We start from the raw sequence: 19,101 nt of genomic DNA, 5'->3' as shown, positions 1-19,101 counted from the left end.
AAATTCACATATGTGACAAGAAAAGAGGCAAAAGGCAGAGAGAACCACAGACAGGATTTATTAGGGGCCCAGTTATCACTGCAAGTCAAAGGGCATTGAAATATACAAGGGGAACATGGCAGGAACCGGGCTCATCATGGTAGGACTGTGCTGGAGTCCGCAACTGACTCTGTAACCTGGTGCACCCAATGCAAATATGGGGAGTTCCCCTGCTCCACAGGCAATGCGATCACCTCGGCCACTTCGTAAGGGTGCACAGAACTGAAAAAATGGTGGGGGCGGGGGGGGGGGGAGGAATCACTCAAAGATTTACCTAAAGGAGCCCACTCCCTCGGACTGCCCAACAAGTCCTACCCCACGCCCTCACCCCTACCCACGTCAGAGTTCTCACCGAACATAATCTGTCAAAGCTGGAACCAAGGAACTTCGGGTTTTAATCATCTAAGAAGCAAAGATAAGCATGATTGAATCAGGGGTGGGGTTGATTTCAGGATCTCTTGACGGATAGGAGTCAAAAGGGTTTCAAAAGGGTTTCGCTGGATGGGGAAACGTTTCTCACCATCAGCACTTCATTGTCCTCCTCAAGCTCTCCTTTCCATTCATAGCTGAAAAGGTCAGGGAGAGAGTGTTAAGGGAGCAAAGACTGCCCTCAAGGAAAGGCCCAGTCAGCCCCTAGAGTCAGGTTAACCGCCCCCCCCCCCCCAAAGCCTATGACTCACATGGATGTAATCTGAGGGATGAGGTTAACGCAGGCTGCCAGGCGCTTCTCCACCACAGCCCTGAAGGTGAAGAGAAAGCCCCATTCAGAATGCCCCATGACCCGGATTTTTGCACTGGCAGCCAAAGGACAGGGTTCCAAAGCGGGAGATCAGGCAGGAAGCTGCAGGAGTGCACTTCTCTGCCACCTCCAACTCTCTCCCCTCACGATCCTCCTTCCTGGCTCCACGCTAAGGTTCCCACCTGGCGATCTCCTTGGCGACCCTCTCGTTGGGGCAGGTGACAAAGGCTGCAGAGACTGAGCCGGGAACATAGCCTGAGCTCGAGGCCGGCGAGGGCTGGGACGGGGGGCTTCCGGAAGCCATGGTCAGCAGAGCTCGGGGTAGCAAGAGAAGGCGAGAGGCCACAGGCAGCAGCGCCGGCATCCAAAGAAGCGACAGAAGCAGAGCGGCCTGAGAGCACGAAATGAATTCGGTGTCACTCCACAACTACCCGAGGAAACTGCATCTCGTGAACCCTACGCTTGGATAGACAAGCTCTGCCCTTCCCCTCTTCTGCACCCCGAAGGAAAAGGTCCCTGAAGCTGGGAGAGAAACTTGAGGAATTAAGGCAGACTCGGTTTCCACTCCCTCCTCAGAAGCCAACCTCTAGGATTTGGGGAGCGGGTGGTGGTAGAGGCTGCGAGGACCGGAAGGGGCGGGGCCGGTCACTCACCCCTGCGCCGAACAGGATTGCGGAAGCCCGCCCCCAACTCATGCAGCCTATTGCTGGTAGAGGAGGGTTGAATGTCAACAATCACACGTAACTCCGAGAAACGACCCCAAACCCAGGAAGAGCGACCTCTTCTTACCTGAGCAGCAGTCACGTGATAAGAAAAAGCACACCACGCGACCACAGCGGAAGCCGGACCGAACATCCAGAGCCAGCCAATCCTGGCCCTCACGTGGCCCAGTTTGCCCCTCCTCCTGAAGGAGGAGGAGCGAAAGGGAATTGGGCCAATCGACAGCCGGATCTGTAGACGTGCGCGGAAATGGCACTCTCGTTTCCGTGTAAACCGGAAATCAGCCAATTGCAGGCTGAGGGGAGCCGCAGCGTCGTTCCACTGTCACGTGAGGGGGCCTGTCTCCCTCAGGCGGCTGTATCTCAATGAGCGACGCGAAGAGGCCAATCGCTGGCCAGCCCCGCACGCCACGTGACGAGAGTGCTGGTGCTAGGAAAGGGGGGCTGGAGACCCCGCCAATTCGATGCGTCAGGTTGTGGAGTGTGGAATCATCTTTAAACGCCAGAATGTGCCCAGTTACAGCCGTTAGACTGTTCCCGAGGCCTTAAGGAGTGGGAGGGTCTGAGAAGCTCGAATCTCAGGGGGTAAAGAGAGCGCCCCCTGCCTCTTTGGTTAGGACTGACATATGTTTAGGTTGGGTAATGAACAGGGATAATCTGAGAAGCCAGCTGTCCCTGGGCAGGGGAAAGTGATTAGGCAGGGATGTGCATGGCAAGACGATGGCTAGGTGGGGCAAGATGCTTTTTTAAAAGGACAGAGTGAAACCCTGTGAATGGGATAGAGGGTGATGAAAATGGGGCTGAGGGCAATTCAGCCTTCTTAACTGAAACCCTACAGCTGGAGACAGACTGGTGAATGGGGTGGGGGTGGGGAAGAGACGAGGGCAGCAGGTTGGGGATATGGAGGACACCAAGACGTGGTGATGGTCCTTTTGTCCCTCACCCCTCTTCTATTGAACTCTTCAGGACTTATAACACCTCTGAGTCTTGGGTCTCCTTCCCTTAACCCATCCCCCAGGAGCCTGGACCTGTCCTACATAACTTCCCTGGGGCCCAAGCACATCCAGTGACCCAAAAATGGAGAGAGGGGCCAATGAGAGGAGAGAGAGGTGGGAGGAGGCAGCAGAGAAAAGGCTCTTGCCACTCCCCCTACCCAGTATTTCTCCTTTCAAGATCTGGGGTCTCTGGGTCTGCTGGGTGGGTGTCACTGGGCGTTTATCAGAGTTCTGTCCTACCTGCGTCTCTGGGGATGACGTCTCCCTGAGATCTGTCTTTGGATTTGGAGTTTGTTTCTGAGCTGGATCTCTGTAGGGCCTTTCAGTATTTGCAGTGGGATCTTTCTTGGGACCGAGATTCCTTTTTGTTTTGGGAATTTCTGTGTTTCTGGGACCGAGATCACTCTCTCTCCAAGGTCTTTCAAACTCTTTATGAGTTTGGGGTCTCTGCATTCTACATCTCTGAGCTACCTGAGTGTCTCTTTCTCCTCTTCTTCTCTCTTTTCCCTTCTGCCCATCCTCAACCCTCAGGTCTGGAGTTTCTTGGTCTCCTGAGTTATCAGTCTCTGAGTCTGCAGTTTCTTTTCTCTGAGATTTAAGTCTGGGGTCTGGTATCTTTGGATCTGAGTTCTCTAAGACCTAATTCGAGGTCTGGATTTTTTCTGAATCTGGATCTCATCTTTTTCTTTGACTCTAGGTCTCTGATCTTGGTTCCTGAAATCACCATCTGATTCTGGAGTCTTAAGATTTCTGTGGCTGTGCAGAACCTTTTTGAAGCTGGACATTGATATTTTGATCTCTGACCCTTCTCTCAATGGGGAGGGGAGTCCAGGATCTGTTTTGTGCCCTGAGATTGGGGTATCTTTCCCTCTAGATTTTGGGTTTAAAATTAACCGCCCCCCCTGGGGGGTGGCAAGGTATATTTCTCTGTGGGTCTGGGGTCTGTCAGTCTCAGGATCTGAGGTATGCATCTTTAGAACTGCACTCCGTCTACTATGTTTTTGAGGCAGGGGTCTCTCTCTCTGGTTCTCACTGGGTAGGGGTGGGGGCTGCAGAGTCTCTCTCTCCTCCTCCTCCTGCTCTCTCCTCTCTCGCTCACTCCCCCGCCCCCCTCTCTCTCTCTCTCTCTCTCTCTCTCTCCCTCCCGGCTGCCGCTGCTGCCGTTGGCTCCTATTCTCCTCCTCCTCCTCCTCTCTCCTCCTCTCCGCTCCTCTCTGCTCCTCTCTCCTCCTCTCTCCTCCTCCTCCTCCTCCACCTCCTCCTCCTTCTCCCCCTCTCTCTCCCCCTCTTTCTCTCTTCTCTTTCTCCCCCGTCCCCCCGCCCCCTCCCCCCCAGGCCTGATGAGCAGGTCTCGCGCCTCCATCCATCGGGGGAGCATCCCCGCGATGTCCTATGCCCCCTTCAGAGGTACGGTGGTGAGGGGAGGGGGAGGGCCAGTTGGGGGGGGGGCAAGAGGGGGAGGGGCAGGGGCGGGGGGGGGGTGTGCAGAGCCGGGGCCAGGGAGGGGAGCAGCTGAAATGGAGGGAGAGAGAGGAGGACCGGGAAGGCAGGGATGGGAGCAATGGGGAAGGAGGATTGGGAGGCCAGAAGATAGGGGTAGATAGGGGCCGGAGGGGCCAGGAAACAGGCTTTGAATGGGGCTGAAGGGAAAATGATGAAGGGGAAAAGAGATTGCCAGAAAGGGTGGGAATATAGAAAGCTAGGGTTGGGGGGAGACCTGCAGAAATAATTTGGAGGTGGGAGCTGAGAGATGAGGAGATATTAAGGAAATAGAAGGACAGAGTCTTAGGAGAGGGGCCGGAAGGGGGAAATGAAAACACAGGGATGGAAAGAGAGGCCAAGAAGATGGGGGGGTAGTATATGGTGGAGGGGCTCAGAGAATGGTAGGGGGTTGAAAAAGAGAGGAGGATGGAGGGAGAGAAGAAGGGGCCAGATGGAGAGAGAGGGAGGCAGTGGGGGGTGGGGGAATGGAGGGTCCAGATGGAGGGAAGAGAGGAGAGAGGGAATGGGCTGGGGGAGGAGAGACCAGGGCAGGGGGAGGGCCAAATTATGTGTGTGTTTATTGAGGGGGGGAGGGGGCAATAGAAGTAAGATTGAGCGCTGGGAGTAGAGGGCAGGTTAGGACCCTGCCCCAGACTCTGACCATCACTAAGGCCTTTGACCAGAGAAATGTACCCTCTGGGGTCCTATCCGCCCCCTTCACTTCACCACTTTTTACCCCCCTCCCCCACCTCCAATCCTTATTTCCATTCCCCCTCCCTCCTCTGGTGTCCATCACCTATATCTTTCCCCCCATATGGTGTCCGTTCCTTATATGAGTCCCCCTTCTGTTCTTCCCCTATCTCAGTCCCTTCTCTGGCCCATTCCCTCTCCCCTTCCTTCTATCTGGTAGCTCCCTTATATCTCTGCCACCTCTCTACCTCTCCTTCATGACCCCATTGTCTTAGTACCCCTGTTAGGTGCACCTCATTTCCTCTGCCCCATGTCTGACTGGGCTTTTCTGGTATATTCCCTTGTCTCTAGGGATTGACTCTCATTTCTGCCTCCTTTTCACTTAGCTCCATCCCTGTGATTTGTCCCCCAGTCCATTCTCTATCCCTACCCCATTCCCCATCTTGTCACTGCAAGTCTGTGCCTACCTACTTTTCACTAATACCTTACTTCGTTCTTACCACCCGTTCCTCTTTTCTTGTCTCCTCTACTTCCCGGGGCGTTGGAGATTTGGGGTGCAAAGATGTAGGTTTTGATGGTTGGAACAGGGCCTATGAGACATCCCCATCTAAGCCCTGTGGGATTTCTTATCCTAGTAAAATTTTTTCCCTTTTCTCAGCTGTGTTGGTCTGTCTCTTGCATCTGCCTCCCAGAATCATCCTTACTTAAGTCCAGACAATATGTGTGTGTGGGGTGTGTGTTTCCAGAGTCGCTCCTAAGCTAAGTTCCCTGTAACCTTCCCTGCTCCCGGGGGGAAAGTGTCCCCTAAACTCTAGCCTGCTTTCCTGTGGCTACAGCCAGAACCAGCCCCTCCCAGAATGGTTATATGTATCAACAGACTTCTCTTCTGGGAGCCCTCAGAGTCTGAGTGCGGTGGGCATGTTGCCTGCAGTGTGTGCAGTCTCAGAGCCTAGGGACTGGTGATATCTGTATCTAAGAGGGTATTGGAGAGAATCTCGGAGGTGGCATGGAGATAGTGAAAGTCTGGAAGTACTGGGGTTTCTAAATATATGTATTCTAGGGGTTCATCTCTGACTCTGATGTGAAGGTTACGTCCATTTGAAGAACATGCATATCGACAGAAAGGGGCTAGATTTTTCAAAACTTTCCTGCTCAGGGGTATTCAGTTAGATTTTAATTTATTTTAAAGTAGGCTCCACTCCAAACATGGGGATGGAACTCATGACCCTGAGATCAAGAGTCACATTCTCTACTGACTGAGCCAGCCAGGCGCCCCGGGGTACTCATTTAGGAGGGAGCTTAAAGAACAGTTCTTTTCCTGCAATATGTCCATGATTAGTTATCCTGTAAAGGTGACAGGATTTGACTTTTTTTTTCTTCCTCTAAATTGTTTCACACTGTGATACCTTAAACCTATTTTCTATCACTTTGATGTCACCAATTTGATTCTTACTTCCATAGGGCCTGTTCCCTGTGTCCCTGTGATGGTGTGTGGCATTGGGATTTAAAGGAGAGACAGTTTGCAGGGATGGGGGAATGGAAAGAACAGCTAAACTGGGTAAGATGCCCCCTGGGGGCATCTCCGAGCATGGGCAATGCTTGGTCTAGTGTTCTTTTTCGGAAGTTTGTCCCCATCCTCAGCTTGCACTTTGGAGGCCCCCTCTCTGTCACAGGCCCAGACCTTCCATCCTTCCTTCCCCTCTTTCTTCCTCAAGCTCCTCACTGTGCCTTGGAGAGGTTCCTAACCTGTGGAGTTGGCTTCCGTCCTGTCCGTGGAGACTAGGTGAAGAGAAGGGGCAGTACTGAATCTTTAATCTCTGGGCATGGAGTGGGAGAAGAGATCAATTCAGTCTCTGTTCATTCAAACAAAGGCATGTCTCCTACCTCCTCACTCTCCAGCCCCTCCATAGCCAGATGTTGACAAGACCTATCCTCCCCCTACCACCAGAAGAACCAGAACTTTCCCCAGAGGTTGAGCGGGGTTGGGCTAGAGGAGGAGGGAGCTGAGAATAGAGGAGAGACAGGAGGAGAGGCCCTCTCCTGTCTCTGATTCTGTGAACAGGTAAGCTCCCTCACTTCCTCTCTTTTCCAGATGCTTAGCTATCAGAATTTCATGACCCAAATGTTCCTACCCACCCCACCCCCATCCTTCTTTCCCACAGCCGTGCAGCCCTCCTCTCACTGTCTTACAGATGGGTGAGCCACCTTCCCTCCAAGTCCTCATCTTCTGGATGCCCTCCCTCTTCCCAGTCACCCACCACCACCATCTCTGTGTGCCTTCCTTCTGCCAGTTTTGCTGTTCCTTCCATCTTTATATATATATATTTTGATGTGGATGGAAAGCACGGTCACTTTCTCTGCCTCTAAACTTGTACCCTCTCTGTCATGATATGCTTCCCCTCCCTGAAACCCCCCCCCCGAATTTCTTAACTCAAGTCTATGGAGCCCCCTGTGATGTGATTTCCCCTCCCCTCTTTCCCCCCAGATATACAGGCTTATCTTCTGTTCCTTTAAAGTTACTATGTGCCTACCCTCTATCTGTGATCTCAAGGCGGGTGGGGTGTCATTCTCCCACTTTGTGGACTCTCTCTCTTGCCATTTTGGGCCTCTGTCTCCTAAACGCATAGAGCCTCCCTTACTGTTTCTGTGTGTCTCTGTCCCCCAGATGTACGGGGACCCCCTATGCACCGAACCCAATACGTTCATTCCCCATATGATCGTCCTGGTTGGAACCCACGGTTCTGCATCATCTCGGGGAACCAGCTTCTCATGCTGGATGAGGACGAGGTGAGCGGAGTGGGAAGGTTGGGAAAAGACCTCTGGGTAGCATGGGAGAATGTGGAGAGAATAAGAAGGAGAATCCTCATTAGCAAAGGGATGACAGGCACAGAGAAAGCAAAAAAGAGAGAAACATTTGCAAGCGGCCTGGGGAGGGTGGCCACTGAGATTTGGATTGGGATGTGCAAAAGTACAGGCCTTCTCTCCCCTTGGCCAGGGGATCTTTCTGGGCCATATGCAGGGTTGGGAAGGAGATGTGGTTCTGAAGATTTGGGGGTGGCTCCTGTTGTCACCCTGACCATATTGTGGGATAGGTTAGGATGGGAAAGGGAAATTGAAGGGTTTGGAGAAGGGGTGGCAAAATGGGTATTGCTTTGGAGGGATCACCTCCAAAGTGATCCTTGAGAACCCTCTCCTCTTCTCCCCACCCCTACCTCAGCAAGACCCATCATTCACCACTCCCAGTCCTGCCCTTATCATGTTGGGAGAGGGAATTGAGGGAAACTGGGCGGTGGGGGGTGGGGGTGCTGGGAGGTACTGGGAGAGATGACAGAAGTCATTGGATGTTGGTGTGGATGGCGGTGAAGATTGGGAAGGTGCCTGCAGCCAGGGTTTAGAAAGACTGGGAGGGCTTTCACAAGAGACATCAATCAGGAAAAGAATATAAGGGAGGGGAAGCCAGGGGGAGGAGGGGAACTAGAAGTAGAGGACATTTTCTAAAGGAGTAGGAGTAGGAGAGGGGCAGGGACTAGTCAAAGAGTGGGAGGAGGGGGCCACGCAGGGCCATTAGAGGCAGGGGAGTATGGGTTCCCACCAGTCACTGAAGCAGCAGTGGGGGACCCATCAGAGAAAATGGGATGCAGATATGGATGCCCAGAGGTGTGATCCAGGGAGTGGCGGTGATCTGGGAGAGCAGCTTTAGAGAGTGATAGGTAGCCTCCGAAACCAGATTAGTGGTGAGAGATGTGCTCCCAGTGCTGTTGGGGAGGGTGTGGTGAGGCAGGGCTAGAATTGGAGTTGGGGTTAATCAGGGTTCTGAGGGACCTGAGGGGCAAGTGAGAGTGTGGAAAGATGGCCAGCTAGAATTTCCAGGTCACAGGGGACATGGTGGCTTTAAAGGACGAGGTGGTTAGGGAGTCCAAGTTTTAGGCATTGGGGGGCATTTGAGTGATTCACTAGTGGTCGCGGGTCTTGACCAAAGGTTGTGGTCTGCAGGATGAATTGGGGAAACAGGAACCAATGAGAGTGGGGACTGTTGGGAGGATGAAGAGGGAGAGCAATGGATGGGGTAATGGTGGAATGGTAGAGATGAGCCCAGGTGGTGGGGGGAACCGGTGGCCAGCAAGCTGAGGGGCACTACAAGTGGCCAGAGTCTGGAGTAGGGAGGGTGGGGGATGGGATGGGATGGGTAGGTAAGCAGCGTTTAGGGCCACAGGGGCTGAAGTGGATGGGTTGTGGACCTGGGGCTAGGGACTAGCGAGGCGGGGTGGTTCTTGTAGGGTAGAGGAGATTGGAGGATTGGAGCTGGGGATGAGGCTCAGGGAGTGGGAATGGCTCAAGAGAAGAGGGATGTGAGAGAGGTTGAGTGGGGGGGCGAGGGAAGGAGATGAAGGGTGTGGGGAGGTGACCAGGCCCTTTGGGGGGTGTGGGGAGGTTGGGTCCCAGTCTGGCCGAAAGCCCGGCCGTGGGAGGGAGACAAGCTGTAGATCCTGATTATAAATGCAGCTTCTGCTACCCCCGTGACAGGCACGGAGGGAGGGAAGGTGGTGAGGGAGGTGGGAGGTTGGGAGGAAAGCGGGGAGAATGGAGGAATTGAAGGTCAAGGGGAAAGGGGATTAGGAGAGTAGCAGACTCCTGCGGAGTTGCCGGAGGAACTGAGTCGGGTTTGGGAGAATTTCCTGGAGGGTGTTTCAAAAGAAATGGAGGGAGGGAAGAGGAGGATGGGACGGGAGGGAACGAGAGAGAGAGACACTTGGAGAGAGAGGGGAAAGAGCAATCGACTCATCCCGAGACACTTCAAGAGTGTGCGGGAGCAGGGGCTGAAGGTGGGCAGGCCCGATGGACAGGGAGGTTCATTCTTCCTCGGTGGTGGGGGCGGGGGGCAAGAAGAGGGACGGCTTGGGCCAGTGAGGTCTGACACACCCCCGCATCCCCTAGATACACCCCCTTCTGATCCGGGACCGGAGGAGCGAGTCCAGTCGCAACAAACTGCTGAGACGCACGGTCTCCGTGCCGGTGGAGGGGCGGCCCCACGGCGAGCATGGTACGGCGGCCGAGCAGGCTCTCGTGCCCCGGACAGTCGCGGGGAGAGGGCTGAAGGTGGACCGGGCTGCCGGGGAGGGGGGAGTCCGGGAAATGAGGGAGCTGTCAGGGGGTGGGAGGAGGAGGAGGAGGAGACAAAGTCTCTCATCCTGCGAGTGGGAGCCTGGAAGGAGAAGGCGCCCTCCTCTGGGATCTGGAGCGGGACTGGGGCTGTGGGTGAGAGGCCCCAGTGGTCTTTGCTCTGTTTCGCTCCCTTTTTCCTCTCCAGCAGCGAAGTTTGCCTGTTTTCCTGATGCTTGTAAAAATAGTCTCCTTAGATCTTTAGCTTCCTGTCCGAGCGTTCCGGCCCCTGCCCCTCCCAGCCCTTGGTCTGAGATCGTGGAGAGAATGACCTAGTTCCTGCCCTTCCCCCAGACCTCTGCCCCACCCCCACGGTCCTGATTCCTCTCCCAGACCTTCGGGCCTGTGGGCCCTTCCTCTTTTCTCCCCCCACCCCTTTTTCTCTTTTCAACTGCTGCTATTTTCTGCAATTCTGTCGCCCCCTTTCTCTTTCCTCCCTGATTTCTCATTATTTTCTGCACCCCTCTTGATTCCTCTGTCGCTCCCCTCTGCTCCCAGTGGAACTTCATCAGACCCCCATCATCTTTCTGTCTGTCTGTAGAGCTATCTACTCAGTCTGTCTCTCCAACTCTCTCCCTCTCTCCATCTGTCTCTTCCCCTCCCTCCCTCTTTCTGCCCCCCCTCCACCCCCCTCTTTAGTCATTTAAAAAAAGATTTTTGTCTTCCTGAGAAGTTCGCTTAAAAGGTTTCCATGGGAACAGTGAGGGTAGATGAAGGCAGAGAACAGAGATCTGCAGCCAAGGTGCAGAGAGACGTCCTCAGCCCCCAGAAACCCCCATTTCACTGCCCCCTATCACTGCATTCCCCTTCCAGGACCTAGGGATCCAGTTCCTCCATCCCCTCCAAACCCCCTGGTGACCCCTTTCTTCCACCAGCAACTCCTCCCCTCAGGGATCCAGACTCCCAGTTTCTCTTGCTCAAAGAGATTGAGTGGCCTGTCTCCATCCTTTGGCATCCTTTTAGCCCTCTTCTGATAGGCCCAGGTCTCACTGCCCTTGGGGGCCAGCTTTGGGGCCCTGGGTGGGTGGGTGGGCAGGGATGTGTGTCATTGTCATGGAAACCTATGACCATGGGGGTGTGTGGATAGCACATTTTTGTGAGGCAAAGCCAGGTGGTGGTGGTGGTGGTGGTGGTGGTGGTGGTGGTGGTGGTGGTGTGTACAGAGAATATGTGTGATGTCTGTCACATCTGTGTGTGTGTGTGTGTGTGTGTGTGTGTGTGTGAGTCATGTCCATGTCTGGGAAAGATTTGTGTGTGCACATGTGCATACCTGTGTGTCTAGGCCAGAATGGTCACATGCTCATGGAGCATGTTTATCATATGTCGCGTGTTTGATAATCTCTGCCCACATAATCCCCATCTTTCTCCTTATCCTGAGTCCTCAGGGTCTGGGGTCTCTGGTGTGGGTCTCCTGTGTGTTTTGGGTGGGGGCACCGTGTGTGTTTGGAGTTGGGGATGGTATGTGGAAGTTGTTGTGTTGGGGGTTCAGTAGGGGTTGGAAGAGGGTCCTGGAGTATATATAGTTGGGGGGGAGGGTTTAGTGAAAGAGTTGCTAGCTGGTGAATGAACGTTTGGGGTTTTCAGGGGGCCATGGAATGTGTAAAGGACATGGAGGATATGCAGGGGACATAAGGATCTTTAGGGGGGCTTGGGGGCCTGGGTCCGCGAAGGGGCGTGCTGAGGCTGTGGACGCTGGAGCCCAGGAGAGGTCGCCGGACCTTTGAGGGGCATTGGAATCCAGGGCTCCTCCTCTGTTGGGTGGAGCCGCCGCCCCTCGTTCCCTCCGCGATTTTGGTGGGGGGTCCTGCTCGGAAGGGGATGGTGGGAGGCCCGGTTGATTTTGGGGGTCCCCTCGCCCCCCTCCCCCGTCTCTCTCGCGCTGTCTCCGGGCGACGGGGCTCGTGACAGAGGCGGCCACGGCAGCAGCGGTCGCCTAGCAACGGCGGCGGGGCCCGGGCAACGGCGGCAGCGGCGGGAGCGGCGGCGGAGGGAGCCGTTCCCGCGGCCGTCACCGCGCGGCCGTCCCGGCCGTCCCGGGCCCCGCCGCCGCCCCCAACGCGCCGGGCGGCGCGAGCCGGGCCGCGCCGCCCCCTCTCCCGCCGCACCCCGCCCCTCCCCCGCGCAGGGGCGGGGCCCCTCCCCCACCGGGGACACCCCCGACCCCCCCCCCAGGGGGCGGTGCGAGGTAAGGGCGGGGCCGGGCGGACGAGGAGCGCGCGTGGGGGCGGGGGCGCGCGTGTGCGTGGGCGCGGGAGGGGGTGGGGAAGCCGCGGCGGCGGCGGCGGCGGCGGCGGCAGCTGCTCCCTCCGCATGTTCTCGCTGCATCTTCCGAGTGGGGGGAGTTATGGTAACTGGAGGGGGGCAGCGGAGGTGGGGGGTCGGGGACCGGCCTCGGGGGGGCCAGGGTCGCGAGCACGCGGGGGAGGCCGGTGCGGGGTGATCTCAGAGCCCTTGGTGGACACGGCAGCCCGCGTGTCCGTGTATGTGTTCGTGTCCATGCTCGTGTCCCCTGTGTGTCGATGCCATGTGTACCCGGGGCCCAGTTCCTCATGCACACATGTGCAGCTAGCCGTGTGCAAGCTTGTCCTGTCTCATCGTGCCTCTGTCTGGTTCCTGCCTAGGAGACGGCTGGGCCGGCCACTGGTCATACTGGTACATGTCACCTCCGACCCTGAACATGCATGTCTCTCTCTGGCTGGGGCTCACCTCCAGTCAGTCTCCTGTGTGTAGGGATGTGTGGCTGCATGAGCAGGATTTTCCCTGTCCCTGGTGGCAGGTGTGTGTCTTTGCATGTGTTCCATCATTGGCCTGGGTATCTGTGTCAATCCCAGCACGGGTGTCCAGGGTGTGTCTGGATGTGGGTGGTGTGCAAGTGGGGGAAGGGAGTGAGTGTGTGTGAGTGGGCTTCTTGGCATCCTACTATGTACGAAACACCTTTGAGCTAGGCAGGTGTGAGCCCCTGGTGTGTCTAGGAGTGGGGATTGAAAAGCTGAAAAAGAAAGGAGTGGGGAGAAAGTGGAAAAGTGGGGAGAAGGGAGGTGAAGAGGAATGAGAGAGGCTTGGCTAAGAGGGAAAGAATGGCTGGAGAAAGGGAATGTGGGAGATATTGGAGCCAGATTGAGGAGAAAAGAGGATAAGAAAGCTTAAGATGGGGAACTGGATGGAGGGAGAAGGGGTCTGGGAGCTGGGGAGGAGGGGCAGGAGGAGGAAAGAGGCCTTTTGGTAAAGCTATCTCTTGAGAGAAGAAAGGGGCAAGATGAGAGAGAGGACACTGGTTCATGTAGGTTGTATAGGATCAGGCTTGGTTGGATGAGAGATGGCCACTCAGGCATAGAGGCTGGCTCACAGTGAGGCCTGTCACTGCAGGTGCTGTCATTAGAGCTTCCTGTCCCCTGCACAGTTTTGCCCCCCATTTCACTGCTCTGTCCAGCTCTGTTCCTCATCCTGCTCTGGCAACCTTTCTCCTTGGCTCCCCTCAAGAGTTGCCAGCTGGGTAGGACAAGGAAGAAAGGCCAAAGGGAAGGTTAGGGATGTGGGACATTGGAGGGCAGGGAGAGATTCTGTGGGTGATGGCAAGATTAGAGAGATTGGAGAGGTGGGAGTCCAAGCCCTCGCTGTGTATGTGTGAGAGTGCAATTGTGTGTGTACACAGGGTGTGTACATGTGTGGGTGTGTGCACAATGCCTGTGTTACGGGTGTGTGTAGGTGGCTGTTATGTGTGTGCATGCGTGTATACATCGTGCAGGGATGGGACCTGGAGACCCAGGATCGCAGTGTACACTTACCAGGTTTGCTCTGTGTGTGTACACGGGTATGTGCTGTGTTTCCTGTACATGTCATTGCATGCAGCATTAATAGCAGAATGTCCTGTGTTTCTGTCACTTTGTTTCATTTTTCTTTGTGGTTTTCTTTCTTGCGGTAGTGAAAGTCTTTGTAAGCGTATGCGTACGTGGTTTACCCGTACCTGTGACTTATGTGTGAGTTCATAGATCTCAGCTCCTGATAATATGCATGAGGTGATATTATTTCCAAGAACCAAGAGAACCAATTAGCAAATTTGTTCTCTGCCTGTCAATTCTTTAGTTCCAAAGCAAAATTTTAGTGGATTTCAAGTTAGTCTTTGTGCCTTATTAAAGGAGCCTGTATATGAAAGTAGTGGCTGAGTTTGGTTCCTTGGAATGGAAGTGAGGCAGCCATACCTGAGAAATGCAGAGACTAGGAAAAAGATACCCTTGGATGCATTGTTGAGTGTGCCCTCAGAAGGATAAATAATGCGTTTGCTCCTTGTTTTTGTTTATTGTGAGAGCAATCACTGATGCCTGTGTTGGAGTCAGGGAAGGGCTGGGGGAGAAGAAGGGGTTGTCCTGAGACAGAGTGGATGTGGTCATACTTCCCATGTGAATGAAGGATGTTTTTGCTTTTGGGGTACCAGGATACCTTGCTGTGGTTGGGATCATGGTATACTCAAGCATGTATCTTAGAGGTTAAACTGACTTCCGTGTGTGTGTGTGTGTGTGTGTGTGTGTGTGTGTGTGTGTGTGAGGGTTAAATGTCTAATTCTGTAATGCACTGCCCACATGATTCCCAAGGGACTGGGGCCACAGGTCCACACCAGCAGCTCTCATGTGGGTGTCTGGGTCCAAATGTGTACTCCCCTGTTGCAGTGTTCACATATGTCTAAGCATGTATCCCGTGGGGTATGTGGGTCCCAAGGTCTCAGAACGTGGATCTGTGGCACCCCTGTGCTCACAGTTGTGTGTATGTCTCATAAGCACCTAGATCCCTATTTTTTGTATTGTGGTTATATACACGTACCCACACAGCTCAGTGTATGTTTCTGTCCTCTACACACGTTCCCAAGGGTCTGACAAGGGTTCCTGTGTCATGGTGTCCGCATTTTTGTGGGCAGACTTTCTAACACCTGGGCTTTGGAGGCAAAGGGAAACTGAAGACTGATTCTAGGGTAGATTGCTGGTGATTTGCAATTCTGGAAGCAGACAGTGAAATGTAGCTGTGGCCCTCCCTTGTTCTGGAACCTAGAGGGTTAACAGGCAGCTCTTCCGGTTCCCCCCCCCCCCCCCAGCCTGTAGCTTCTTGTTGCTGTGGAGATGATAGCCCCGCCCCTGATGCAGCACCTGCCCCCCCATTGGCTGCAGTGGTGACTGTGGGGCTGAGGGGGGAGCCCAGGCCTGGGCAGCCATTCTGGAGCTGGAGCCGGAGCTTGGCATCCCCCCACTTTCATTCTCCTCTAGCCCCTTGGCCCCTCTAAATTCCCTGGCAGCAGAGCCCCAGCTTCCTTCCTTTGAGCTGCCACCCCTCTAGACTCGTGGCAGTCCGAGCTTCATCCGCATTCTCTTCCCCTCCTCCTCTTCTCCCTACCCTCACTTGGGAGTCCCCTGAACCTCCACTGCTCATCCTCCCCACTCCCTGCCCACTCCCCTGCATTCTTCTCTTTTCCTCTTCCCCACCCCCCTTCCCTCCTGAGTCCCTGCCACTGCAGTGCACGTGGAACCTGCCCTTCTCCCCTCCCCCTCCCATCTGCCCCTTCCTTGAATTTTCTGTCCCCAGGCTTCTTCCCCTGCCACTCTTCACAGGTCGCTTCTAAGACTTCCCCCTCCAGACCAGGGAGGGGGTCATGGGAGGCAGCCCTGGCTGTCCAGACAGACAGGGGTTCCAGGAGAGGGGGGCAGGTGGAAGATGTGCCCAGCTGAGGGGAGAGGAAAGCCTGCCTATGGGCAATGACCTTTAACCCAACTGCCCCCCCCAGCTAGCCCCTTCCTGGGGGGGTGGGCACCAAGGACCTAGCTTCTGTGGATCTTTGGTGTCCTTTTATCACTGGGGTTTTACTGACCCTCTCAGCCATGCCCTTCTGCTGACTGCCAGTCCCAGTCATGGGCCTAAGGCCTCCCACCCCATCCCCCTCGGGGGGCTCCGGCTCGGGTTCTTTACCCCCTCCTTCCCGCCGTCAGCCTCTCAGCCGCCGCTGCTCTTCCTGCTGCTTTCCGGGGGGTAGGTGAGGCTGGAGCTGAGGGGCAGAGGGAGGTGGGCGAATGGGCTGGGGCCAGAGTTGGAAACCTGGGCTAACAGCAACCCCTCCCCAACTTCCCTTCTGGCTCTTTATCCCCCTCCAGAATACCACTTGGGTCGCTCGAGGAGGAAGAGCGTCCCAGGGGGGAAGCAGTACAGCATGGAGGCCGCCCCCGCTGCGCCCTTCCGGCCCTCGGTGAGTGAAGGCACCAGCCAGATGTGGCTCAGCTGGGTCCCCTCCTCTCTAGCCCCAGCTGGAGCCCCAGGATTCTGAGAAAGGGGGCAGGAGGGAGAGAGAGAGAGAAAGCGCGCGCACACTCACTCATGCGCGCGCCTCTCCCCACCTCTTTGGTTTCCCCCTCCTTGGCTCTGTCCCCCTGCTTCTCAGACCAGCCCTCCCACCTTTTCCAAGCTGGTGTGTGTGTGTGTGTGTGTGTGTGTGTGTGTGTATGCTTGCACCCGTTGGGAGCAAGGGAAGAAAAATTGGTAGCAGGGCTCCTATCTCCATTTCCTCATCTCTAGAGACTTCCCTTTCACTGCCCCCCCATCCCACTTTCATCCAGGGACTCTACCAGCTGAGGGGTGAGTAGGTAGAACTGACCCTGCCCCAATCCACCCCTCTCCCCATTTCCCCCCCACCCCAGCAAGGCTTCCTGAGCCGGAGGCTAAAAAGCTCCATCAAACGCACGAAGTCACAACCCAAACTTGACCGGACCAGCAGCTTTCGCCAGATCCTGCCTCGCTTCCGAAGTGCTGACCATGACCGGTACAGGGGCTGGAGTGGGCGGGATGAGCTGGATGCAGCATAGGGGACTCTTGGGTGAGATTGGAGGGAAGGAGGCTATCTAGGTGCAGAGAATGAAGGCCGTGGATTGGTGAATTGGTTGAGAGATGTTATGGGACAAGGGACAGAATGGAGAAGAGGAAGCAGGAGAGAGGCACGGTGCAGGGAGAGGACAAGCTGAGAGGCAGGAAGAGAATGAAGGTGAGGCCAAGGAGGGACTCTCCTGGTCACCAGAAGGATGGGCTCCATCCCCGGATTGAAGGAGCTGTACGGGACAGAGGAGGAGTAATGGAGCTTGGGAGCCTGGGAAACACTGAAGGAATCCAGGGAAGGGGTGGTGGGTTGGTAGGAGAGGGAGCAGTGTGATCTAGGAGAAGGGTGTGAGGGAATGGCAGCAGTTGGAGTGGGGCTGGGGCTGGCAGATACTGATGGATGAGGGAAGGGCAGCAGAAAGCCTGACAGAAAGGGGAGGCTTACACAGGTATGCAGGTTGACAGAACTGGGAGGGGAAGCTGTAGGGTTAATCGTGGAATGAAGTATGAGGCAGAAATCCCTCTGAGAAGTCCAGGGGGCACTGTCTCTGAGACTGGGGTTGCCGGAGATCTGATATTTGCTTCTGTTGTCTGCCTCTTGGGGTCCCTCTTTGGGTTTCCCCCTCACCCAGTCTCTCCCCAGGGAGAACCCTGTCCTCCCTTTCCCCCCATGTCTGGCCGCCCCCAGGATTGGGCAGGTAGGGAGGTTGGGATAGGTGAGTCACACCTTCCCCTACCCCCCTCCTATGTCACCAGAGCTGGATTTGGGCCTGGCGGGGGGGGGGGGGGGGGGGGGGGGGGAGGGGGGGGGGTGAGGGCATGGTATTCCTGGCCGCGGGGGCGGGGGGCCGGGGGAGCGTAGCGCTGACGGCAAAGGAGCCCAAGATGACGGGGCTGCTATAAATAGCCTCATGGAGGCTCCCACACCCGAGCTCTCCCTCCCGCTTTCCCGCTGCTCTCCACTCTTCCTCCCCTAGCCATCTCCCAGCCGTTCACTATCCCATCCCTCTGTGTTGTGTGCCACGTCCTCCATTCCCTCAGTCCCCTCTACCTTCTGCTCCCTGGTGTGGTCCCTGCTTGTCCCCCACCTCTGTTCCCACGCCCGTCTTCCCAGCTGCTCCTCATCTTCTTCCATCATCGGTCTTTCCGCACGTGGCTTGGCCTCCCCCTTCTCCCTCCTGCCCTACCTCCTCCTCTTCCCCAGGCCCCATTTTCAATCTCTTCCTTCTCACTTCTCTGCCCACAGCTTTCTCCTATTGCTTGTGATTTCCCCTCCCTCCTTCCTCTGATTCTGCTAAAACTTGTCCTCTGCTTTCATTCATTCATTCTTTGAATCATTACATGTTTTTTAGGTACTAGCTGTGTGCCAGGCCCAAATAAACATTTTCTTTGTATTTCTGGTTCTTTACTCCTACTTTTCCCCCTGATATTGAGGCTCTGATTTGGGGGGTGGGGGTGGTCACCTAAAAGTGCCCCACACCCACCTGTTCTCTTTGTTTTTGTTTTTGTTTTCCTTTCTGCCATGGTCCATTTCTGGGTTGAGGTATTTCCAGGTGTCCCCAGTCCTCACAACCCCTTAGGTGTGAATTGCGGGCTAGGAGTTTCTTAAAGGGTCCTGGCTTCTCTCATTTTCCTCATGTCTTTCTGTCTGTGTCTGTGTGGGAAGGGGGCTCAGGGGACTCTTTCCCCAGGTCCCTACCCTAGAGCTAGCCCCTGGGTGTGTAAGAAGAGTGGGGCCCTGACCCTGTCATCGGACCCTTCCCTGCCAGGGCCCGGCTGATGCAGAGCTTCAAGGAGTCACACTCGCACGAGTCTTTGCTGAGCCCTAGCAGTGCGGCCGAGGCCTTGGAGCTCAACTTGGATGAAGATTCCATTATCAAGCCAGTGCATAGCTCCATCCTGGGCCAGGAGTTCTGTTTTGAGGTACTGGGTCTCGCGGACTGAGGAGGGCAGGAGTGATGGAGGGTGAGGGCACGGAGGCCTGACAAAGGTAGCACAGGTGGGGATGGTAAGGAAACAGAAACCTCTGGGGTTGAAAGAAAGGAGGGCAGGCCAGGGAGGAAGACACAGTGATGGAGTCTCCAGTCTTAGGAGTCACCTCCCCTCTGGAGCCCCATCTCAACCCCCATCCCTCTCTAGGTAACAACGTCTTCAGGGACAAAATGTTTTGCCTGTCGTTCTGCCGCCGAGAGGGACAAATGGATCGAGAACCTACAACGGGCAGTAAAACCCAACAAGGTATCAGGAGTAAAGGAGACCCAGACAGCATGGGCAAGGCAAAGGTCAAGCCACGGGGGAAGCTGGGGGCCTAGGGGGCAAGATGAGCTCTAAAGGAAAGGGAGGCTTGGAGAGGAGGGGATCTGGGTGAGCAGGAGGTGACCCCCACTTGTTTCTCAGTCCCCCCATGTCTTTTTACCATTCCTCCTACCTTGTG

At 55.5% G+C, this 19,101-nt stretch overlaps 2 protein-coding genes across 31 annotated transcripts in view; one reads left to right on the top strand and one right to left on the bottom strand.

The window, feature by feature from the left end:
* Window positions 1-41: 41 nt before the first annotated feature.
* Window positions 42-1,720, bottom strand: CUTA (cutA divalent cation tolerance homolog). 3 transcript variants are annotated; one of them, XM_027058000.2, is made up of 6 exons: window positions 1,568-1,720; window positions 961-1,169; window positions 720-779; window positions 560-605; window positions 392-441; window positions 42-261 (listed from the first exon to the last, which is right to left on the bottom strand). In XM_027058000.2, exons 1-6 carry the CDS (start codon window positions 1,631-1,633, stop codon window positions 135-137), a joined length of 558 nt encoding a protein of 185 aa, XP_026913801.1. In that variant the 5' UTR covers window positions 1,634-1,720; the 3' UTR covers window positions 42-134. The 3 variants fall into 3 exon arrangements, with proteins under 3 accessions (XP_026913801.1, XP_026913802.1, XP_026913803.1); XM_027058001.2 differs by having other exon boundaries at window positions 1,432-1,570; XM_027058002.2 differs by lacking the exon at window positions 1,568-1,720 and adding an exon at window positions 1,363-1,421.
* A 122-nt stretch (window positions 1,721-1,842) lies between these two features.
* SYNGAP1 (synaptic Ras GTPase activating protein 1) overlaps window positions 1,843-19,101 on the top strand; it is a 33,978-nt gene continuing 16,719 nt past the window's right edge. For 16 of the 28 annotated variants that reach the window (XR_008298652.1, XR_008298653.1, XR_008298650.1 and 13 more), the window contains exons 1-8: window positions 2,203-2,225; window positions 6,380-6,447; window positions 7,330-7,451; window positions 9,600-9,705; window positions 15,956-16,047; window positions 16,496-16,617; window positions 18,437-18,590; window positions 18,807-18,905. Coding sequence is in view for 22 of the 28 variants with exons in the window: in XM_053222931.1 (XP_053078906.1) it covers window positions 2,218-2,225; window positions 6,380-6,447; window positions 7,330-7,451; window positions 9,600-9,705; window positions 15,956-16,047; window positions 16,496-16,617; window positions 18,437-18,590; window positions 18,807-18,905 (771 nt within the window). In the remaining 6 variants the exon portion in view is untranslated. The other 12 variants (XM_053222935.1, XM_053222936.1, XM_053222932.1 and 9 more) reach the window with 12 other exon arrangements.

This window comes from Acinonyx jubatus, chromosome B2 (assembly GCF_027475565.1).
Source record: "Acinonyx jubatus isolate Ajub_Pintada_27869175 chromosome B2, VMU_Ajub_asm_v1.0, whole genome shotgun sequence".
NCBI classification, from domain to species: domain Eukaryota; kingdom Metazoa; phylum Chordata; class Mammalia; order Carnivora; family Felidae; genus Acinonyx; species Acinonyx jubatus.
Note: the sequence above shows the minus strand (reverse complement) of the source record. Positions and strands in the feature narration are given on the sequence as shown.

Bases quoted from the DNA above. Each gene is read 5' to 3' on its own strand.
- CUTA (XM_027058000.2), bottom strand. From the start codon at position 1,633: ATGTTCGGTCCGGCTTCCGCTGTGGTCGCGTGGTGTGCTTTTTCTTAT. The intron at 442-559 runs GTGAGAAACGTT...TTTGCTTCTTAG, and splicing joins AGGACAATGAAGTGCTGATG to ATGATTAAAACCCGAAGTTC. The intron at 262-391 runs GTGAGAACTCTG...CCATTTTTTCAG, and splicing joins GCTTTGACAGATTATGTTCG to TTCTGTGCACCCTTACGAAG.